Below are 22,992 nucleotides of genomic sequence, written 5' to 3' on the forward strand. Positions count from 1 at the left end.
TGAAAAAGTAAGGTGTATAAATAGATAGATATTTAAAGTAGACCATTAGACATGCTAAGTTATTAGCCTGTAAAGAAACTTACAGCATTGATGGGCGAATCTATAATTACAAACTTAGCGGGTTAAGTGCACCCATACAAAATGAAAAATTTTACAATTTTATAGCCTGAAAAAGTAAGGTGTATAAATAGATAGATATTTAAAGTAGACCATTAGACATGCTAAGTTATTAGCCTGTAAAGAAACTTACAGCATTGATGGGCGAATCTATAATTACAAACTTAGCGGGTTAAGTGCACCCATACAAAATGAAAAATTTTACAATTTTATAGCCTTTTTAGTATGACAATTTGTCCCCATAGTTTTGAGATATTTACACTTAAAAGTTCTTTTACTTATATAACCACTTAGTAAACATATAGCCTATTTCAATATAATAGTATATTAAATTTTTAGATAAATAGATATTTACAGTCTATCTCTCTAAGAAAGGTTTTTTTTACTATCTACCATTGACCATGTTCATAGTTATATGCATATTTTATAAAGAGTCAATTATTTAGATCAGAAAAGTAGGTCAAGAAACAGAAGCAGCACCCTAGCTTCTAGATCTATGCTTACCTTTGTCAACTTTCTCTACTCAATCCGTATTTGCAAGATGTGTTGAGAGTTTAATTTTGTGCTAAGTAGAAAAATGTTTTGAAAAGATCAATTTACTTAGCTAGTAAATTAAATATTTCCATTGCGGCTCATTCACTTTTAATAATTCAAGATATTATGCTCTTTGTCTAAAAACTAACAAGTTACCTTCGAATCATTTTGTCTAAGTAAACTTTTTTTAAAAAATAATAATAATTATTTTGCATAAATATAGGGACACGTTAAGAATCACTAATTACATGGGCATCTTGTTTAATTAATGCCTAAACCTATGATTTCCCTTGATATATTCGATGAAACGAACTTTCAAGCTGGGCGAGATTCTAATAAGGGACTTCTTTGCTTCTTTGCTAAGACCATGTACCTTCCATGAAAGCCGGAAAATTTTCATTGACTCGATTCTTTACTTTGAGAAGGCACTAGCACCCTCAACAAATGTCACATGAGTTCTACTATATATAAAACCCCATCCCATTAACTCTACTTCAGTTCCTTCATTCTTACTTTCCTCTAATTAGATTCATGCTCTATCTTTATCTCTGGTCGCAAATTACTTAATCAATCCTCTAACTAATCCAAGAACACTCTAGAATTCTCAATCATAGAAGGTCTTTGACGAAAGGAGAGCGATTGGAACTTGATAGTCACTTTTTTCACAAGCCTGAAAATGCATTCACGCCAGCATGTAAGTGAAATATAATGTTTATTTGCAAAACGAATTATTGTTAAAACTATATATAAAGATAGTGTAGCTCTATTCATTTATGCATTTATTTGAAGTTATATTCTACTTGTAGTGATTTGTTAAAAAAATAAAGAGCGATCATCACATTTCCACGTCCAAATTGACTGACATCTTACGGGGAATGTTAAACAAGCACTAAATTTGACATGAGATGATGTCGAATTACACTTTCACGTAGATTCTGAATACAAAAACATCCGAAGTGTATGAAAGTGTAACACTTTCACATTTTCATTTTTCGCTTTGGTACAAAAAACAACTCTTCAATGTTAGTTATACCCTTAGGCACTGTTTGGCAACGGGATAAATGAAGGGTTAAGAGGGTTTAACCCTCCATTAACCTGCCAAACACCAAAAAACCCCCAAGAGTTAGTTAACCCTCACGTGACCCCAAAAATCCATTTAACCCGTGATTCCAAGGGTTAACAATTCCTCTCAGATAGGCGGAACAAGGCTTAACCCTCCTTCTCACACAAGGGTAGGCGATGGAAATCTGATGTTGGCAATGGAAATTAGGTAGGCGGTGGAATTTCGCAATTCGGCAGCGAAAATTAGGGAAGCCCGCGATCTTTTTCAGGTATACGATTTGATTCGAATCAAGGCAGTTCTTCCCCAAAATCAATTCCCTCTACTTCTTTACCTCCATTTTTTCCCTCTAAAATTTCTTCCCCCTTCTTGTCCCCAGCTATTAATAGGAATATTCTAGGGGAAACAAGAGAGGAATTTGCAGCCGATTGGGATCTCAAGTGACAGGAGGCAAAAATCCAGAGAGGTATGTTGATTTTGCAATATCGAATTAATTTCTAAATATTTACCATACAAGCGATTATGTTCATATGAGACTAGTTTGTTGATTGTTGTTTTCTGCTCTTATTAAAAGCTTACTGAAGGTTGAAATTTAGTTCGATCTCAAAATTTTAGTATTTTAGTTGCATAGTCTGACCTCTTCTTCTTTGAAATTGATCTCCTTGGTTCTCCTCTTTGCTTGATAGATTTATGAAATATTTTAGATGGTTAATGGTATGTAATGGTTTAATTTGTCTGAAAGTTAGAGAATGTTTATGCTCTGTAATTGTTCTTTTATAAAGGGTTATATATTCAGTTTCCTGGCTAAATAATCAGTTTCTTGGCTACATAGCATCATTACTAAGCATATATTCAATTTCCTGGCTAAATATTACATATCATTTCAGATGCATATATTCAGTTTCCTGGCTGCCAACATTTTGATGCTAAGATGTGATGTGATCAATTTTAGATTGATTGTTTTAAACTCTAAAAAATGTGAATGGCTTATAATGTGGAGGTAACACATCTAAGGCATCAGTCTTGCTTCACCTGATGAATGAATATTGTCATGTTGTTAATTTCAATTTTTTGTGCCAAAAACAATTTGATTCCAAGTACACAATCTCAGTTTTACTACATTGTTTATGCTTGTTGCTTGAGCTTTCTCTCAGTTTTGTTTTTTGCATCTGGGAATGGGTCTAAATATGTAACATTCTACTCAATTTCATTTGTTGAATATGTGTCATATGTGTCTTACATGTCAGTTTCACTAATTGTAAACTCTAAGAAATGTGAATGGTTTATAATCAAAACTAAGTCATTAAATTGTCATTTGCAAGGCATCATTCTTGCTTCACCTGATGAATGAATATTGTCATGTTGTTAATTTCAATTTTTTTGTGCCAAAAACAATTTGATTCCAAGTACACAATCTCAGTTTTGTGTCAGACATCAGAAGCACCATGTAACACATACACACCATTACATCATATGCAGTAAGACATTGTTTACTATCCATTGCCAAATATGTGACATTCTGTAGTTAATCCTCTAGTCCTGATTGCTGGATAGTCCTGATTGCCCTCAGTTTTGATTCAGACAACATAAGTTGTCTGCAGAACGTGTTAAACTACATTGTTTATGCTTGATGCTTGAGCTTTCTCTCAGTTTTGTTTTTTGCATCTGGGAATGGGTCTAAATATGTGACATTCTACTCATTGAGCTTTCTCTCAGTTTTGTTTTTTGCATCTGGGAATGGGTCTAAATATGTGACATTCTACTCAATTTCATTTGTTGAATATGTGTCATATGTGTCTTACATGTCAGTTTCACTAATTGTAAACTCTAAGAAATGTGAATGGTTTATAATCAAAACTAAGTCATTAAATTGTCATTTGCAAGGCATCATTCTTGCTTCACCTGATGAATGAATATTGTCATGTTGTTAATTTCAATTTTTTTGTGCCAAAAACAATTTGATTCCAAGTACACAATCTCAGTTTTGTGTCAGACATCAGAAGCACCATGTAACACATACACACCATTACATCATATGCAGTAAGACATTGTTTACTATCCATTGCCAAATATGTGACATTCTGTAGTTAATCCTCTAGTCCTGATTGCTGGATAGTCCTGATTGCCCTCAGTTTTGATTCAGACAACATAAGTTGTCTGCAGAACATGTTAAACTACATTGTTTATGCTTGATGCTTGAGCTTTCTCTCAGTTTTGTTTTTTGCATCTGGGAATGGGTCTAAATATGTGACATTCTACTCAATTTCATTTGTTGAATATGTGTCATATGTGTCTTACATGTCAGTTTCATTAACTGTAAACTCTAAGAAATGTGAATGGTTTATAATCCAAACTAACCAGTCTTGTTTATGCTTGCTACAATATCAATTTTTTTGTGCAAAAAACAAAAAATGATTCCAGGAAACTGATTCTTAGTTTTGTGTCAGACATCATAAGTTATTTTTATGTTTACATTTGATATGATCTTTTATGATTTGTTGTTTTAAGACACAGTAACACATACACATGATGTCTAGTTTATTGTTAGATTGTATGCATACCCAGTAACACATACACAATTATAATGTACAAAACTGACACAAATGTAAGCAAGACCTCGTACATTTGATATGATATGTTTATCCGTTACTTTAAACTGACACAACTTCTAATTACTTTTATGCTTACATTTGATATGATCATTTGATATGATTTATTGTTTTAAGACCCAGTAACACATACACATATGATGTCTGACATCCTAATGTACAAAACTGACACAATTATAAGAAAGACATCATAGTTTTCGAAGTTTGATATGATCTTTTTATGCTTACTTTTGATATGTCTTTGTATTTCCAACACAATAGTTTACATAGCATTGTTCAATTGATTAATTTCTTTTAAAATTCTCATTATGATCTAGAATGGCTAAGAAGAACTTCATATCACAATCTCAACCCGAAGGTGGGCAGTCAAGACCTCGTGCTAGGAGCTGGACTATAGAGGAAGATAATTGTTTGATGGGAATATTAAAGGAAATGGTCCTTAAAGGAAAGAACAATGGAGGTCATTTCACTACCGAGCAATGGCAAAATATAACCGATGAGTATAAAGTTAGGACTGGACAAAAGGACAGAGGCAAACTACAAATGCAAAACTGTTATAAAATTTTGAAGAAACAATATTCCCTTAATTACAAACTTCGAAATAAATCAGGTTGGGGTTGGGATGAAGGTAAAAATATGGTGATTGCACCTACCGCAAAAGATTGGGAGGCACTGATAAAGGTATTATTTAAATTTCTACTAGTAAAGCATTTGAATATTATATAATTAAAACTATGATATATTTATTATGAATTTTCTACCGTAGGAGAATGATGAGTATTTAAGAATTAAGAACAAACCTTTTCCTCAGTTTGATGATATGGATTTTTTATGTGGAGGTAACACATCTAAGGGGCGCTGGTGGTTTGGGACTACTGATGACTTCAATGAGCGTGAAGGAAGCACTAGTTCAGATAATGAATTAGAGGATACTGAGGGGCCACATAATAACGAGATAGATTTCAGTGATTCAGAGGAGGTACAAGTAGTGGAAGAGACACAAGTTTCTTTTAATGGTACACAACTACCATCACAACCAATACCTATTTCTACTCCAAGCATAAAGCATCAAGCCCAACCATCAGGTTTAAAGCGTAAGTTTAAAAATATTTCTCGTCATCGATCATCAGGTATTGAAGTTGAAAATAATTTGTCAAAGATGATTGAGCTACAAAAGCAGCGAATTGAAATTACAAAAGAGCTAGTAGATTCCAAGAAAGGAGTGCCCACTGAAATGAAAGAGTGTATGGATAAGATAATGAATTTACCAGGTGTAACTAGTGATCTATGTGTGGCAGGAGCAGAAGCTATTAAAAAGAAGGAGAATAGGCATGTCGTTAATATGCTTAACGGTCAAATGCTATTATCATGGCTCAGGAAACAAATGGATTTACAAAATGCAATGACCGGTTATCCATCGCCTATTTACAATTTCCAACATCAGCCATCTCAAATGCACCAGTTCCAAAATGAGTCTTTTAATCAACCGAGCTGGCAAGGGTTTTCTCAAACTTCTCAGGGTCAATCACGAATGTCACAAGCTCATGAGAGCACCATGCAGGAAATGGGGTCATTTGTCAGCTTACTTAAGGAGAAACAAAACTTTCATCCGAATTGATGCTTTATGTTCAAGACTCAAGAGTCAAGACTAATCAAATTTAGTTTAGTAGTATGTTTTCTTGCTTTTAGTTGAAGTTCATGTTCCAAAGAGTGATTTTCTTATTGTCAAACAAATTATGATTTTGAATGTTTAGATTATGTCATATGTTGGATGGTTTTTATGTTAGATAATCTTTTTGCAAGGATGTTGTGTATTTGAATGAAGTTTTTATGACTTCCTTGTGTTGGATGGTTCATGTTCCATACTAAGTGCAGTTTCTTTCATGATCATTAAATTGGATGTATTAATCACCCCCTTTATGTCTTGAACCTATCAATGACCATATTCCTCCCAATAAAAGGGAGGGAAAAAAATTATAACCTATTGGTAGATTGATTGTGTAGCAGTTGTAGCCCTTTTTTTTTCGTGATTCTGTATGGTCATATAGCATTGTGGAATGATTTGGAGCATATTTATTTGACATGGAGGAATTTATCTGGCATGTCAAGTGATTCCATAGTTTATCCCTCTACTACTTAGCAATTATATATTTATTACTCTATAGTTCCTTGACACTGTCACTAATGTGTTGATGCTTGTATTAGTCTAGCAAAATTTGTTTATTGTTGTGGTCATGATCTGTCTTTAACATTGATTTCATTTTTCCTATGTAGGGTCCTGTTGAAAAAACACCACCATCAGCTCCTTCTGCCCAACCAACTGAGTAAGATATTCTATCTTGTTAGTAGAGTCGTAATCAAATTCAGTTATTTAACTTGGGAATGGCTTCTGCAAAAGCAAAAATATGTTAGCCAAAATCTGCATTATAGTGCATTTCCAGCTATGTATGGATATTATAGTGCATTATAGTGCATTTCCAGCTATGTATTAAAGCAAAAGCAACGATGCAGGAATGAAATGATGTATGCCTTTCCAGCTTGATACTGTTCACATATTGTATAATTGTGCATTTGTTGTGTCCCACTTGATACTGTAATTTTGGTCCCTGCTGTACATAACTGAGCGTGACCTGATAATTTTAAATGCAGATCATCCTTGGCTGCAGAATATTAAAAAGGCACCAAACAGATTGCAAAAACAGTAATGATATTCTTATATCAAACAAAAAGGAAGAGTACACATTAAACATTGTATCAATGCAACAAGTTGTACTAGGAAAACAATGTGTCAAGTACATGAATTATGGCAACTTAACAGGTCAATGTCAAAACTTTGCGCACGATCATGAATTTAAAGTTAGTAATGAGTTACGTTTCAATATGTTCCTTAACAAGATAATTAAGGCTCCTAAGCCAAATTACAAAGAAGCAAAATCAAATAAATGCTGTAACGGAAAAGGTACATTCAGGTTGGGTACTACCAGCATCCATTAAAATCTTAACATCAGCATCTGGAATCTGGTGGCCAAGCTTGTGCAGACCAAATTTCAGCTCTTCTAATGATATATTCCCGGTATTGTTTACATCTATCTTTGAAAACATCTCCTTTATGTCAGCTACTTCCTCCACCGACAAATGTTCAGCAATCACCTGCAACAACTCTACAAGTTGATAAGCATTGTAGTTCCCAAGAACAATGGCATTGGCCTATTAAGATAACATGCAAGTCTCAATTTAAATCTTTACCCTAAGAGCTCTCTTCTTGAGTTTATTCATCACAGAGAATTGCTGAAGCCTAGCTTTCACAGTTTCACCAAGATTAACATTTGGTGCCTTTTTTAATATTTGATATTATCCGAAGTGAATTGGTGCATGTCAAATCTTGGCAATATGAGTCTAGGTACATGTACTGAATTTGAAAGCATAAAGACTAAGGATAGTTTTATTCTTCTGCAAGAGCTTTTTCCATCTCTAAATTTACCGTTATTTGCATACACTACTAATGAAATAACAGGTTATGGTGTTAGTATTAGTGAAATAAATGAGTTAATGACTAAGTTCCTGGTGCAGACACCTTTTCACATGTGTGTGTACAGGCGTGAGTTAATGCTGAATATTAAAATTGATATAGTTCAACTGGTTAACACTGAAGTAAATTTCTTAGGTGTTGATTATGAATCAAGTTAATATTTTTGAACTATATCTACCATTCTTTATAACAAGTTGTCTAATTTTTCGTTTTTAATTTGGTTGAAGATGAATTCATTTGAAGATTTTGCAAGCAATCTTAGTGTTGATGATATTGAAGCACTTGATGATGAAGATGATCTTATAGAGGCGTTGCTTTTGAATGATGAAGATGAGGATGAGTACATGTGGAACGAGATGATTACAAGCATCATTCATCAATCAAATGTGATGAAGCAGGTTCCTCGACCATGTCGAACTAGACCATTCTCTGGTCATATGCTTGTAGAAGATATGTTGGCTGGACATCCTGATCGTTCATATTCTTGTTTTCGAATGAGTTCTGAGGCAATTCTTTTGCTTAAAAATGTTCTAATTGAGAAGAATGCTTTAAGGCCAACTAGACGGTTTTTTAATGTGTCTGTGTGTATGTTTCTATACATTAGAACCTTATACATTTTTATATTTGCAGAAAGCATTAGGAGCAATTGATGGATCTCATATTCCTGTAATTGTGAAGAAAAAAACACAACAGGTATCGTAATCGAAAGAATTTCATATCTCAAAATGTAATGGCAGCGTGCTCCTTTGATCATACTTTTCTTTATGTGGCTGTTGGATGGGAGGGATCAATATCTGATATATCAGTACTCCGTGCAACACTGGAAGATGGTAAATTTAATGTTCCTGAAGGTAAATTTTAATATTTTCCCTTCTCTTTTTAAAAAAAATCAATTGGTATTAAAGTCAGATAATTTTAAATATGCAGGTCACTTTTACTTAGTTGACTCAGGATATGCTAATACTTCAAAATTTATCGCCCCATATCATGGATCACGTTATCATCTTGGTGATTTTGCAAACAGGACCACCAGAGCCTATCGAGATACTAAAGACAAATATAATCATAGACATGCACAACTACGTAATGCAGTGGAAAAAGCATGGGGAATTTTAAAGCAAAGATTCAAAATTTTGAAAGTTGCTGCTCCATTTCCTTATAAAACTCAAGTCAAAATCGTTGTAGCTTGTTGTGTTCTTCATAATTTTATTGCAAGGCATCAGGGAAATGATAAATACTTTAATATGCTCAATGGATTAGAGATGAATGAGGATGAAGATGAGGTGGAGGAGGAAGAAGACCCCCAATACATGGTTGGTGCAGATGAAAGTTTAAGGGGTGAGCAGCTTCGCAACAGGATTGCTTTACAGCTTTGGAATAATTGAAATATGTAGTTGTCGAATATTAAAGTATAAGGAGGTTGAATTATATCTTTTTACTATCTTTATATGATCAAATTTTATAATTTTATATGAGCAAAACTTATAATCATTTTTTTTGCCAGGTTTATTGATAGAGGAGAAGCCATATAATATTTTGTTAGCTCATTATCTCTCTTTAGTAGCTGAAATAAAGTGAAATGATAATTTATTTTAATTTACCTTCTGAACAATCATTTATTGAATAATACCAAATTGTCATTTTAGCGTTATTTCGAAAAAAAAAAAAATTATCCCACGTGTCTCAACTGAATTACATATTAGCGCTTCAAATCTTTGAAATTGATTAGAAGATAAACAACGCGAAATAAATATTAATGAGACAATTAGTTATAAATTTTCAGTAAGGACAAAAGTGGTATTTTTTAAAAAATTAATGAGATTAATCTCCTTATCCCTTCTTTATTTGCCAAACACAAAAGTCTTAACCCCTTGTCTAAACTAGCGCATTCAAACGGAATTAGAATATTTTTAACCCTTCACAATGGATTAACTAAGTTAACCTTTCTCCTTAATCTCTCTTCCTTAACCCTTTGCCAAACAGTGCCTTAGGAAATTAGTAAATCAGTAAAACCAAGTGAGATGCAACATATGAACTACTTTTTCTACTACGAGAATAATATTACAAAGTCCTTACTCTCTAGTCAATGCACTAATTTTGCTTCAGGCTAAATTACCGTATATGTATTAAAAATGAGATCTAATGACCAACGTGATATACTTCGATAACAATAAGGTATTGAAATTTGCACGACAGGATAAAAAGGACCCCAAAACTTGTCACTCAGCTATTTAAAAAAAAAGATTTATGTCCAAGGCATAACAAGTGAATATTTTTTCTTGCAAGCTCGAAGCATTTATTTATATCATCATCATCCCAAAATAGATAATTTCCCCACTTTCAGAGCAGAAATAGATAAAAAAATAAAATTTAATTTCCTTTTTTTTAGACCTATGAGAGCGAGAGCGGTGGAGGCGCGAGAGGGAGAGAAGGGTCGTCGTCGCGACCCCGACGATCGCGGTGGGCCCCACCTCGCCCCCACGAATTCCCAGACAAACAAACGAACAGCCAAAAAAACCACCGTCCCCTCTTCCTCTCGCCGCCGGCGAAACCCTAACGCCCTTGGCCGAGCCCAATCGACTTCCCGCCAAAAAAAGGGTTAAAAAAACTGAAAAAAAAAGGAAGGAAACAGAGAGAGGAAGAGGGAGCAGAGCAGGTAGAGATCGATCGCGCAATGGCACCCGAAGCAGCTGCTCTCAACCACTGAATCCGGCCTCCTTTTGCCTTTCTTTAATCCCCTCCTTTATTTTCTTCCATTTTCAAAATATTTTATTCTTGTTTTATGCTTCCCGCCCTGGAATCGCTTGCACTCTAAGCGTAGGATCGAATCCCTAGCTTCTGTAGCAAAGCGTGGTTTATGATGTCATTCCCTCGTCGATTTCGACTTTGAGAAGTCGAAGAGGGGATAATTGTTAGAGGGAAGTTCTGGCGATTTTTTGGCCTGAGAGATGAGGGAGAGATGGATTCGCTTTGGATTCTGCGCTGCTGCTTTGTTCTTTCTCCATTGCCAAATCTACGGATGCTTCTCTCTGAATCTTGAAGGTATAGAATATTTAAGGATCTGTTTGGGTTTGATAATGGAATTTTGTTGTAAAGCTTGTTTTTTTGTTTGGTTTGAAATGAAGGGTTGGCCTTGTTGGAGTTCCGGTCGGGAGTGGAGATCGATCCTCATGGCGTGTTTGAGAACTGGAACCCTAATGATGATGAGCCCTGTAACTGGTCAGGTGTTCGATGTATTGATGGGAAAGTGGAGACCCTGTGAGTCTGCCTTATTCAGTGTCATATATTTTTACTGCTATTTCATTGCATTGTGTATTGTAAATAGTCTATTGCTACTGTTTGGTAGTTGTAATTACTCCGTCTGGTGGAAAAACAAATGCATTTACTATACCATTTAGGTTCAATTCTTGCTATTGGAAATTTCTTCAATTTGAATGCATGAGCAATTCTCTTACATTTAAGCCATTGCTCCTATAGCAACTCTCTGGAGTTGAAACAACGCCTGATCAAACATGTATGTTCAAACTTGAATGTAGTTGAAACAACATGAGACTAACTATTGCTATCCAAACACACCCAATGGAGTGCACATTCACGTGTGGTCGGTCGTTGTTGGCTGAAAAGTTGTAGGAAAGAAAAATGATGTGATTGATGTTGTCGATGTTGCATGAACTATTAGAAAAAAAATATATGACAAGGCAGACAGTAAATACTGAAAACTTGGACATGATGCATTTATCAATACGCACATATTGGATAACACAGAATTTTGCAATTGAGTTGTCTGTGTTGTGCTTCGGTCTCACTGGCTGTATCACTATCACCACTTCAACACTTAACCAACTACTTGTAAGTGGGTGATAGCCTCTTCATTTGAGACATAAGCATAGCCCCAATGCTTATGCTCAACCACACATGAAGTTTACTTAGGGAAACTGACGAATTAAAGGGTACACATGATGATCATCAATAATTTTCTCCTGTATCTATCTCTTTTGTTGTTATTCTTCTGTTTTCTGTCTTTTCTTGTTTCTGATTAGTCACAGTCAATCTACTCATCACAAAGACAACAAGATTCATCACGTTGTAATCTAAATGCTAAACATTAATTGATTTTTGGGTATGCTAAGACTTCCTGAGACTTCCTTTTCATTTTGCATTTCCCTATGTTCCTTCTCTTTTTGAGAATATCCCTATGTTCCTTTTCATTCATTTCCAACCTATGATACCCCGACACGGCAATTTTGGCGTCGCACCCGTGTCGGGTGCGGTTAGGGTACGTTTCCGCACCCAAACAAAGGGGACACAGGAGTTTTGGAGCAGAGGAACATGACATCACCATGCACATGAGTGCTTGACTATTTGCTTTTTTTTTTCTTTTCTTTAAAATTAATGGCAATGCTAAGAATGAGAGACATGTGTTCTCATATTTAAATAGGTAAGTGTAAATGTATGTACTATGTATATACATACGTATTTATTTATTTATTCTTTTTTGATGCTTATGTGGAATATAAAGTCAAAGTTTCAAATGAGTTTACTTTATAATTTTAAGGAATGAGTTCCAACCATAGAAGGGAAAAATCTCAAGGCTGAACGATATGAGAAAAATCTACCAACATGATGAACTAATCTCCACGCTTGGGAGAAATTGATAGATGTAAAGGGCATCCTACATCTATTCAAACTTTTTTCAGCAAATTGAAACTAGGATTAGACTTCCCGTTCAATGTCATATGGATACTCACAATGTCAATCGTATAAACCAAGTTCAGTTAGCAACTTTCTAATTGTGGTTATGCTGTATTACACCACAATAATGAATAGATTAGTATAATTACAATTGTTTATTTTTTAGTTGATCATATGTATACTGTAGATGTAAAATTATTGGATCAAAACATGTCAAAAAAGAAGTTTGAGAATGAAAAACATAAGAGAATAATGAGAACTACATTACTCTCTGCTATGATAGTCACTACAAAATAAAGAAGTGTGGGTTTCCTTGATGAGTCATCAATCTATACTACTTCTAAAAGAGAAAACAATAATGAATAGACCACAATAAGGAATAGATTAGTATAATTACAATTGTTTATTTTTTTAATTGATCATACTTTCACTGTAGATGTAAAACTATTCGTTTTTTTAGCTCAAACAACTCGTCAGTTTGGAAAATTTTGATTCCTTGGTTGCTAATTCAAAACAATTTTTGGTAGTTCAGACCTTATATCTCCTCAATAGTTGGCATTATTAGCGCATATTGGTGGTATTAGTTACTTTCTGCTGAAATTCAATGTGATACAACATAGAAATATTGTACCGGGTGATAAAGGGGACAGGCATTGATCGATATTCGACGGTATTGCTTCTGTGATATTTTCCCTGACCACTCGGCAAACTGAGGACCTTAACATGTGCATCCTTCGTATTTTGATTCATGTTGAACTGCTTGATATGCTTGTATATATATACTGTCCACCTATGTTCACTCCTCAGTCCTATTGACAAATTGATCTGTCTTTTTGTTTGTACTTGTGGAACTTCAGGGTTCTTCACATTGAGATGTTTCACTCTACATGCTCCATCTGTTTCTCATTCCCAGACTATCGTATCTGCACCTGACTGAACTTGTTAATCTGTATTCTAGGAGTAATCTATAGCTATATAATAAAATCTCCTGATGAAATCTCCATAACATGACAACTACAATTCAATATAGGAAGATATGACTCTCTGCTGAAGAGCAGAAAGGGTAATATGTAAAACAAAATAAGAGTCGAGACTATGATGCTTGGCTTTGATTAATTGATAGAATCTATGTCTTTTGCTAAAAGAAGGTTATGAGTTTGTTAGTTATTGTTATCTTGTTACTGGAACTTGATATATTTTCTCACATATCATGATGATGCAAGGGTTCAAAAAAGATTGTGATATTGCAATAATGAGAAGTACTACCATGTCCGAAACTCGAACGTGTCAAACCTTATACTTGCTTGTCAACTTTCTGGCCTCGCATTGTCTTCTTCAATTTTTTGTGTTTAATGTGTGAGTTTATGCCATAGTTATTGTAGTAATTTTATTTATTTAGCTTATTATTACAATAGTAATTATAAATGCTTACTAGATTCGTATAGGTTATTAGATTAAATAACTTCACTATTCTTCCATTATCTAACAAGCCAGAATCTGCAGGTACCTCAATGAGCTTTCTCTGGGGGGAGTCTTGGCACCAGAGATTGGATTACTTAGCCACTTAAAAGCTCTGTAAGCATCATTTCACCTTGTAGGTCCATGGAAAGATGTCAGTTTATTATTCATTATTTGACTAAGTTTCCTTCTATCATATGCTAATATATGGGGTATTATTCTATTCCTTTAGAAGTTGATCAATAAAAAAAAAACAAATGCTGCATGAAAATTTACGATCTAATGGCGCGCGCGTGCACACAAAAAAACACGCACAAAAAGAAAAGGAAAAAAAGAAAGAAAGAAATAAAATATGTTTATTGACTGTAACGAAAGCTATAGATTCAATAATTCAATGATGGCTTCCAAATTTTCCTCAAAAGAAATATCTGTTTCTAGCTACACAAGTTGAACAAATCAGGCCATGCATTCTAATGCATGCTTTACAAATGTCTTAGTTGACATTTTTGTGGGAAAATATTTACAAATGACTGACATTGAGGCTAAATACGACATCCCCTAGTTCTTATTCTAATAACAATATAACATAGAAATTTTGCTTTTTATTGCTTTTGATTTGTAAAATCTGTTTCTTTTGAGGGTATTTGCAGTCTACAACAAGAACTGCTTTTGTTTTTAATATTATGCTTTTTGTTTGATTGAAACAATACATTTTAATTTGTGCTAGCTGCTTAATCAACATCTGCACTGTTGTTGTAGTGGTAGAGCTTTATGTGAAGCTTCATTCTATTAATCCCGTCTAATTTTATGTTCTCCTTGATATGGGTGCCTGACTGGTGAATCATCTATGTTTGCACTCTGTTTTAGTGGGTTAGTTTTCCTCCCTTGTTTCTTTCTTGATCTCTACATTTGTTGTGTACTTCCTACTACTTGTAGTGGACAATTTGTCTCTTTTGTTTTCTGTAATTGAGCTTACTGTAATTGAGCTCCAAGTGGTATACTTATTTCGTACAATTATTCCCCGAACTCCTAGAAGAGAAAGAAAATGAATCCTTTCTGTGCTTCAAATTGAGTACAAACTACATAAGCCATCATATTTGTCAATGGTCTACAATTTATGATATACATATAGCTCACTGACTACATTGCTGTGCAAGTTATGCAATTATTTCTTTTATGCTTTTCTACTCATTGTCATCATTCTTGTATTCTTGTAATAGACATAATTCATAAATATTTTACTGTTGAATGTAGTATACTTCATAGAAACAATTTTACCGGAGTTATCCCAAAGGAGATTGGAAGATTAACTATGCTGGAGCTCTTGGACTTGAGGGGTAATAACTTAAATGGAACAATTCCAAGAGAACTAGGAGATATGCTATCACTTAAGTGTCTGTAAGTTTATGAAGATACATTCATACCTTTATTTCCTTAAGCATCTAATGTCAAATGATGTAAGCCATCTTTGTTTTCTGCGACAGTCTTCTTTGTGGTAACAAATTCGGAGGTGGTATTTCTTGGATTGAGAAGCTTGATGTGGTCTCTGATCTCAAATGTAATTCAGATTTTTCTTGTAAAATGGCTAATGAGATTGGATGTGCTAACAGAAAGGTTGGGCACTGGTAAGATGCTAGCCATTACTTTCCATGTTGACGAGTTCAATACTTTGTTAATTCAACAAATTAAAATTTAGTTACATAATCAACTTTTCTCCTATGCAGCTAGTGGCTTTTTACTTCTGGACCAGGTCTATAATTAGGCTGCTTTTGATGTTGATATTTTGATCTTGACTTTTGCTCAATACATGTGAATTTAAGAATTTGAATAGTGTATGTTTGAAGTTAGTTCAAAATTCTTAATACTCACATTCCTGTTCTTCATCTGAGCTTGAAAATGTCTCTGAAATGGCTGTGCGCTCACAGTTGTAGTAGTGATTAGTTTAGGGTATAAATGCTTATGTATTTGCTATATCAAGTTATTTATGCTATTAAAGCAATTTGAACTAGGTTCAGAAAGAGGCAGCCAACAAGAGTACACATAATTCAGGAAAGAGCATAAGCAAGTACAATATCAGCATTGATTTTCTTGAATGGTCTAAGATGATCACTAAATCTTCATGTTTGTACCTAAGATTTTAAAGTTTTTACTCCATTGAAAACAGAGACATTGATGTCAATCATCATTATATAAATTGACAAACTATGGGTAGGTGTAAGGCCTTCTAGGTTAGTGTTACATCTGGCAGAATGCGGGATGTTTTTCTAGTTTGGTCTGCCTGATCTGGGCCACAAGTATTTTTGGCTTGACAAAGGCTTCGTCATAGAATCTGGAAGACTATTTGACTGAGAGGGTCTAATCCCATTATTGGGCTGTTTGAAATATCAGAATTAGCTTTGTATCTGTACCCATTTTAGTAAATGGAATTCAGGTATATTCTGGACACTCTATGTTTATAAATGAAGACATGTTGCTTATAAATGGGGTGGACACAATGTATTTCCAGTGTCCCTTCTGTTCTATTGTAACTAATGCGTTATAGGTTAATTGTGACAGGACCCCCCCCCCCCCCCCCCTTTGCGGAAAGACCCTTTAGTGAATTTTTTTTACTCTTAACATCGTTAAAAAAGTTTGGGGAGGCAGATAGACCCCTATAGTTCTATTGGTGAGGATAGACCTCCAATTGCTTCTTTTTTTCCACTTTGAAAAGATTTCACTAAGAGGGTGTGTTCGCTCTTGGGCCAATACCATGGGTCTCTTCGCAACAAATAGAACTACATGGGATCTATTTGGGTGATACTATAGAGGGTCTATTCGCAATTAACCCTACGTTTTATATGTATATTGTTACTGTTAAGAGCATAGATCATGCTCCTTAATCCTTATTTACATATTACATAATTATAACTTTGCTTGTATCCACGTACTCACTTAGTGGCTTTTGGCTTAATTACCTCGAACAGTTTAATACCTCAATCCAATTCAGAAACCGTATGCTTCATGTTATATAATTGCTACTCTTCATCTTCCTTGCACCCATATCATTCATGCCTTCCAGTGGCGCATTTCTCTTTATATGTTAATCCACCTACCTTAATCTGTCTTTAATGGTAACTTCCCCCTTTCCATTTTCTTACCACCCTTCCCCTTCATCCCTTATCATGGTTGCTTAGGTTAATACCAATTCCCCCCCCCTCACCCCCCCCCCCCACCCCTTCTTCTTCTTTTCATCATCTCCATCTTGACTTGTAGAATCGTACGCCATAAGGACCCAACATGATAACATCCACTCTTTTCCCTTTCCATTTTCTTCTCCGTATAATCTTCATATGGTGATTAACGTTGGGTTACGGTAATATGATATCTATTGATAACCAGAAACCATGATCAGTTCAAGATTCAAAGGACAAATGAAACACAGCGGACTGATGATGGTTTTGCATTGTAAGCAACATATACCAAAGTTCGTTACTGTGGAGGAATAATATAAAATAATAAGTACGTGTTAGGTGCTATCCAGAAAAACCTGTGCAATGTGATTGCATGAGACTAGTACACTGCGTGCATAGATGATGTTACGATGTGCACCGATATGTTTTATGCCAACTTATGGCAAAAAGGTCAGAAGAACTCTAACAAATGCTAGCTATGTAGTGATCCCACTTGAAGGACAAGTTCTACTTTACTTTGACTGTTTGACATGTGACTATTGTATGAACAATATTTTATCTTTCATCAGTACCATTTTTTATACTTTCTACTATTATTAACAGTTGAATTGTTTTTTCTCATCTGATGCTAATGTTTTGCTTTGAAGGTCCAATATTATAAGCGATTTTCCAAATTATCATGGAGAGCATGGTGACAACTTATTGTGTTAGTACATTTTGTTTAACAGTAATTGAAACTAGTGTTACCACCTATGTTTAAAGACAACATTTTTTTTTTCATTTAAACAGCCAATTCTCTGAACCATATATTAAACAGATGTGTACATGTCACAAACACTGTTCGGCGTCAGCTGCTTCAAGAAACAAGCAACCTCCCTGCTGTTCCTGTAGGCAATCCTCCCGTCCAAGAATTTGCTGAAGTTCCATCAGTTGGGAGTGGCTCCTTTCCGGCAGTACCAAGCTCAAAGGATGGAAATGGTGGAAGAGAGCCTTCACGATGGACCATGCCAGCAAATCCACCAGATAGTTCTCCATCTGGCCAATCACTTGAAGACAACAACTATTCAAGTAAAAGATTGGGAATTTGGGTATATATCCTTATTGCTGTTGGGGCTGTTTTTCTTGTTCTAGCTGCAATCATACTCTTAGCATGCTGCCGAAGGAAAGGGGGACCAGTTGGTCCTTGGAAAACTGGACTAAGTGGTCAGCTGCAGAAGGCATTTGTAACAGGTTTGTTTATCTCCTCTTAGAATTTCACATTATTTTTAACTTTGATACTTCTTATTGTTCTTCAATGGCATGTTAGCCGATATACACCTTGGCCAACTATTCTTCTCAATTATGGAATCCCAATCAAAATTGTATTTCTATTATCGTGATCATATATCATAGTTCCACGTATCCAATTGACCTGGGAGCATCCCATCTTTGCATATTGTCCATTTGCAATTGGAGTAAGAGGATGACGACCATAATGGTCAACTTCTCTAGTTAAGCTTGTCCAATTGAAGAACCACGGAAGAAAAACCAGATGCCATAAAAGAAAGCATTGTAATTGTTTGCGTATTGCATAGTTGTTCTTGACTAGAGATATGAAGAATAAGTGCGCGTTATTCTTGACATTCATTCACACGTCAGGCAAGCATATTACGGTTGCCCTGGAAACACATAAGGATAACCCCTGAATTTGCCTTGGACTGTCAATAATGATTTTCCTTAAGAGTTTTGATACTTGAATAAGTCTCGTCCTTCACAAGTTCATGGTTCTTAGTAATTATGCTAATATACATATGTATTATTTACCTGACATCTATTTCGGCATATATATCGTGAGTACTTGTACTAATATACACATAAAGTGACAAAGTACTATAATATTAGGATGGTGGTGTATGTAGACAAAAAATTTATACATTAATATATTTACGTAAAAGTTCAGGTATAATGGGAAAAAAACAAACCAGATAACCAAATGAAGTTAGTCTTGTTCAGTTTGATTGCAGATAAATTTGGTTTAGTTTCATTTTCCTCATAGTTAAAATGACCCAGATGGACCAATTGCAAATCACTATTATTAGGGTTCGTTCTTGTGTCTTTAATATTTGGTTGCATCAGTGAAAATTTATTCTTGAGGTTATCTTGTATGCATGCCAAAGTTGTTACTAGACACCTAACACCTGTATAAATTGGGTCTTAAGACTGTACAGGCTACTAATGAAGAATAATTTGCATAGAGGTGTATGACTGCTATTCAAGCATCTATTTTATTCTGCCCTAATATATCTTATTGGCTCAGAGTAGCATTTTTATCTGGTTCTGTGCAGCATGTTTGAGCCTGAAGGTTAACAAATCAGGTGTAGATTTTGTACATGATTGACATTGTATAAGTTAATACTACTTATATTTACATGATAGGCATATTGATTGCTAGCAATGTTTTATCTGTTCATCATAGATATGGCTCGCCATGCACTCATTTTATAAGTGAGAGGTATTGTTTAAAATCACTAGCAGAAGAGTAAAGTGGGGTATTACATGAGTATTAGCCTAATTAAGAGCAATCTTCTATAGGAGAATGGTTAATTTCTTGTCATTGGATCATTTAATCATCTTTATATTTAGATGGTTATGTTGATAATTTTCAGGGGTGCCAAAATTAAATCGAGCAGAACTGGAAGCTGCTTGTGAGGATTTCAGCAACATCATCACTTCTTTTCCAACATGCACTCTGTTTAAAGGGACTTTATCTAGTGGAGTCGAGATAGGTGTTGTATCCACTACAGTTAAATCTGCCATGGATTGGTCAGAGCGTTCAGAGCTGTGCTTCAGAAAAAAGGTTTTTCATTCTCGGTATCTTTGTAGAGCACAGACCTTTCACTTTATTTAATTATTCATAAATCTTTATTCAGTATATTTCCTAATTTTGCTCGTCTTTGAAATGTAGATAGACACACTCTCACGAGTAAACCACAAAAACTTTGTCAACCTTCTTGGTTACTGTGAGGAGAATGAACCTTTTATGAGGATGATGGTGCTCGAGTATTCACCAAATGGAACCCTTTTCGACCATCTTCATGGTAAGTAATTGATAGATATGAATTGCTAATAAGAATCCACTTTTGTACTGAATCCACCTGCTTATGTTTACAGTCAAAGAATATGAACATCTTGAATGGAGTGCCAGAATGAGGGTTATCATGGGGATGGGATATTGTCTTCAGTACATGCATCACGAGCTCAATCCACCTGTAACTCTCTCAGATCTGAGATCAGATGCTGTATTCATAACAGATGATTTTGCTGCTAAGGCATGTTAATATTTTTTGGAAAAAAATGAGTATGAGCTGACAACTTTACTAAATGAGCTATCAAGAAATAAACCAACGATGCGGCCCACATGCTAGTCACATCAGAGTAGGCGGATCTCTCCATTTTTATCCCTTGGTAGCTCATTTTGCTAAATTCATTGGCAGCTCATATTCTGTGCCCATATTTTCTTCCTTTCCATCTTGCCTACTTGTGACTGTACACTGATACAAAAGTATTTGCAGATTGTGGATATTAGCCTATTTAATGAAAGCAAGAAAATAGCATCTGGAGTTGACAGCCAAGATACATCCAAGTTGCTGGATACCGATACTGAGAGCAATGTTTATAGTTTTGGTATGTTGATGCTAGAGGTCATTTCTGGGAAATTTCCGTATTCTGAAGAGGAAGGCTCCATTGTAGATTGGGTAAGACTCATCCTTTAGTTCCCATTTTTCTTTTACTAGTAAAAATTTGATTTTTATTGTATTGGTATCTTGGCAGGGTGCACCATATTTGGAAGATGAAATCAATTTTAGGTCTATGGTTGATCCTGCACTGAAAGCTGCCAATGACAATGAGCTTGAAACTGTTTGCGGGATTATACGCAAATGCCTTTGCCACGATCCAAGAAAGAGACCCACAATGAGAGAAGTCATGGCTTCACTGAAGGAAGTCCTTGGAATTTCAGCAGAGGCTGCAACCCCAAGACTTTCTCCGCTTTGGTGGGCAGAACTCGAAATACTCTCAGTTGAAGCCAGTTAACAAAGTACCATACATGCTACTGCAACATAATCTTAAAACTATTTTTACAGTGATCCTCTCCTGTTGATGTCTATGTTTGATTCAATGTGTCTTTGTTATCAAATTTACAGGATGTGCACTTCACTGTGATAATATAGAAAAATATATGCATAAAGCTAAATATACGATGGAATTAAATGTTGAATATATTGCTTGACACTGAGTGATGATATAACTGTAACTGTAATTATACGTGTCCGGGAAGTATGAGCTTAATCATTTTAAGTTGATCAAGAGTCTTGAGGTTCCATGACTTTTGTGCATACCAAGCAAATTCAAGATATTTCTTTATACTGAATTCAGGATTGTTATCTTGAGAACTACTGCAGTCAAAGAAGTGCGGTTTCAATCGGTTTCTCATCCCAAGCAAAATCAAGAGATTTAATTTTTTTTTATTAACTAGAAGTGAATATTTAAATTTTGCAGCAGTCCGAATGAAAGTAAATGTGTGTGACGTTGGCAACATATTAATTAATACTATGAAGTAATGCGTCAGCCTGGTTTACTCAAATATGTAATGTGCATTTTTAGATACGTGGTAGACTTTTCTTTTATTTGAATGTAGATATTTGTTTATTCTTTTCTGTAGCCTCGTGATCATAATGTCAGCTTCAGCGTGAAGAATCAATCACTAGTAAGAAAGTTGATATTGACATACGAACGTCTTAAACATTCCCAGACTTTAATCGAGGAGTAAGCAGTGTCAATTCTATGGATCGTAACGGCAAGCTCCCATAATCAGATCCCTGTTGTGATAAATAATGGACAGCAGCTAAATCATGGCCGGTCTCGATTGAAAAAAAAAAAATCATGAAAAAAAAGTCACACTTGAACACGGAAAAAGTCGTCTTAAGTGTACTTTTGTAATTAAATGATGACAAATAGCGTCGAAGTCTTCCAATTTTATCTTGAAAATTGAGATAAGCAAGTTCGTATCGTCGAAGTCAATATTGCACTAGTTTTAGGGTTATTATGTCGAATTATTCTCTTAGACATTTTATCTTTTTAAATTGCGTCAGTCTGTTACTTATTTGGTCACACAAGGTTAATACATGATTAATAATAAAGTTGACTAGTATAATTTTTAAGCTATAAATTTATATTCATAATTCCTTTTTCTTGTTTTGTATCTTTATTTTAATTTTAAGTATATTCAATGGTTATTGGGAAAAATACTGCATAAAATTAGTATTGAATGCCAATAAAGTGTTAGCTTTATTTGACACAACGAAATTATTACCAAAGAATTTAAATTGACCAACTCGTTATTAGACTGATCTAAATCCAATATCCATCTCCCTCTTATGAAGGATCCTTTTCAATCATACGGTAATTACATAGGGTTTCCATTATCATATTGAAAATCACTATTATACAGATATTGTTTGTGATTTTGGGATTCATACATGGTGTCATCTTGTCCATGGAAACAGTGATAAATAGTAATCACATTGAGATAAGGGTTTTTTTCAATAATAGTCCCTTATATCTTTAGTGATTTGATATTAATCCCTCAAATAATTGTATTTTGATATTAGTCAACCAGATCTTCTATACGTATTGATCATGTTAATTCCCTTGGTTTGAATTAGTTGGAATTAGTGGACATTCCGTTAAGTTTAACGTTTGGGGTTGTTGGACAGTTATACCCCCATCTTCTCCAATGAGTTGCAACAAGGGGAGAAATGGGGAGCGTGTGGGCAGGATGGATTT

General features: G+C 34.8%; 1 protein-coding gene across 1 annotated transcript; it reads left to right on the plus strand.

Annotated features, from left to right (window-relative positions):
• On the plus strand, positions 10,556-21,529 carry LOC109839922 (protein MALE DISCOVERER 2-like). Its single transcript, XM_020408385.1, has 12 exons — positions 10,556-10,891; positions 10,975-11,107; positions 14,045-14,116; positions 15,254-15,397; positions 15,484-15,624; positions 17,817-17,875; positions 17,959-18,399; positions 19,815-20,005; positions 20,114-20,246; positions 20,320-20,477; positions 20,721-20,903; positions 20,980-21,529. Exons 1-12 carry the CDS (start codon positions 10,798-10,800, stop codon positions 21,238-21,240), a joined length of 2,010 nt encoding a protein of 669 aa, XP_020263974.1. The 5' UTR covers positions 10,556-10,797; the 3' UTR covers positions 21,241-21,529.

Source organism: Asparagus officinalis, chromosome 5 (genome assembly GCF_001876935.1).
Source record: "Asparagus officinalis chromosome 5, Aspof.V1, whole genome shotgun sequence".
Classification (NCBI taxonomy): domain Eukaryota; kingdom Viridiplantae; phylum Streptophyta; class Magnoliopsida; order Asparagales; family Asparagaceae; genus Asparagus; species Asparagus officinalis.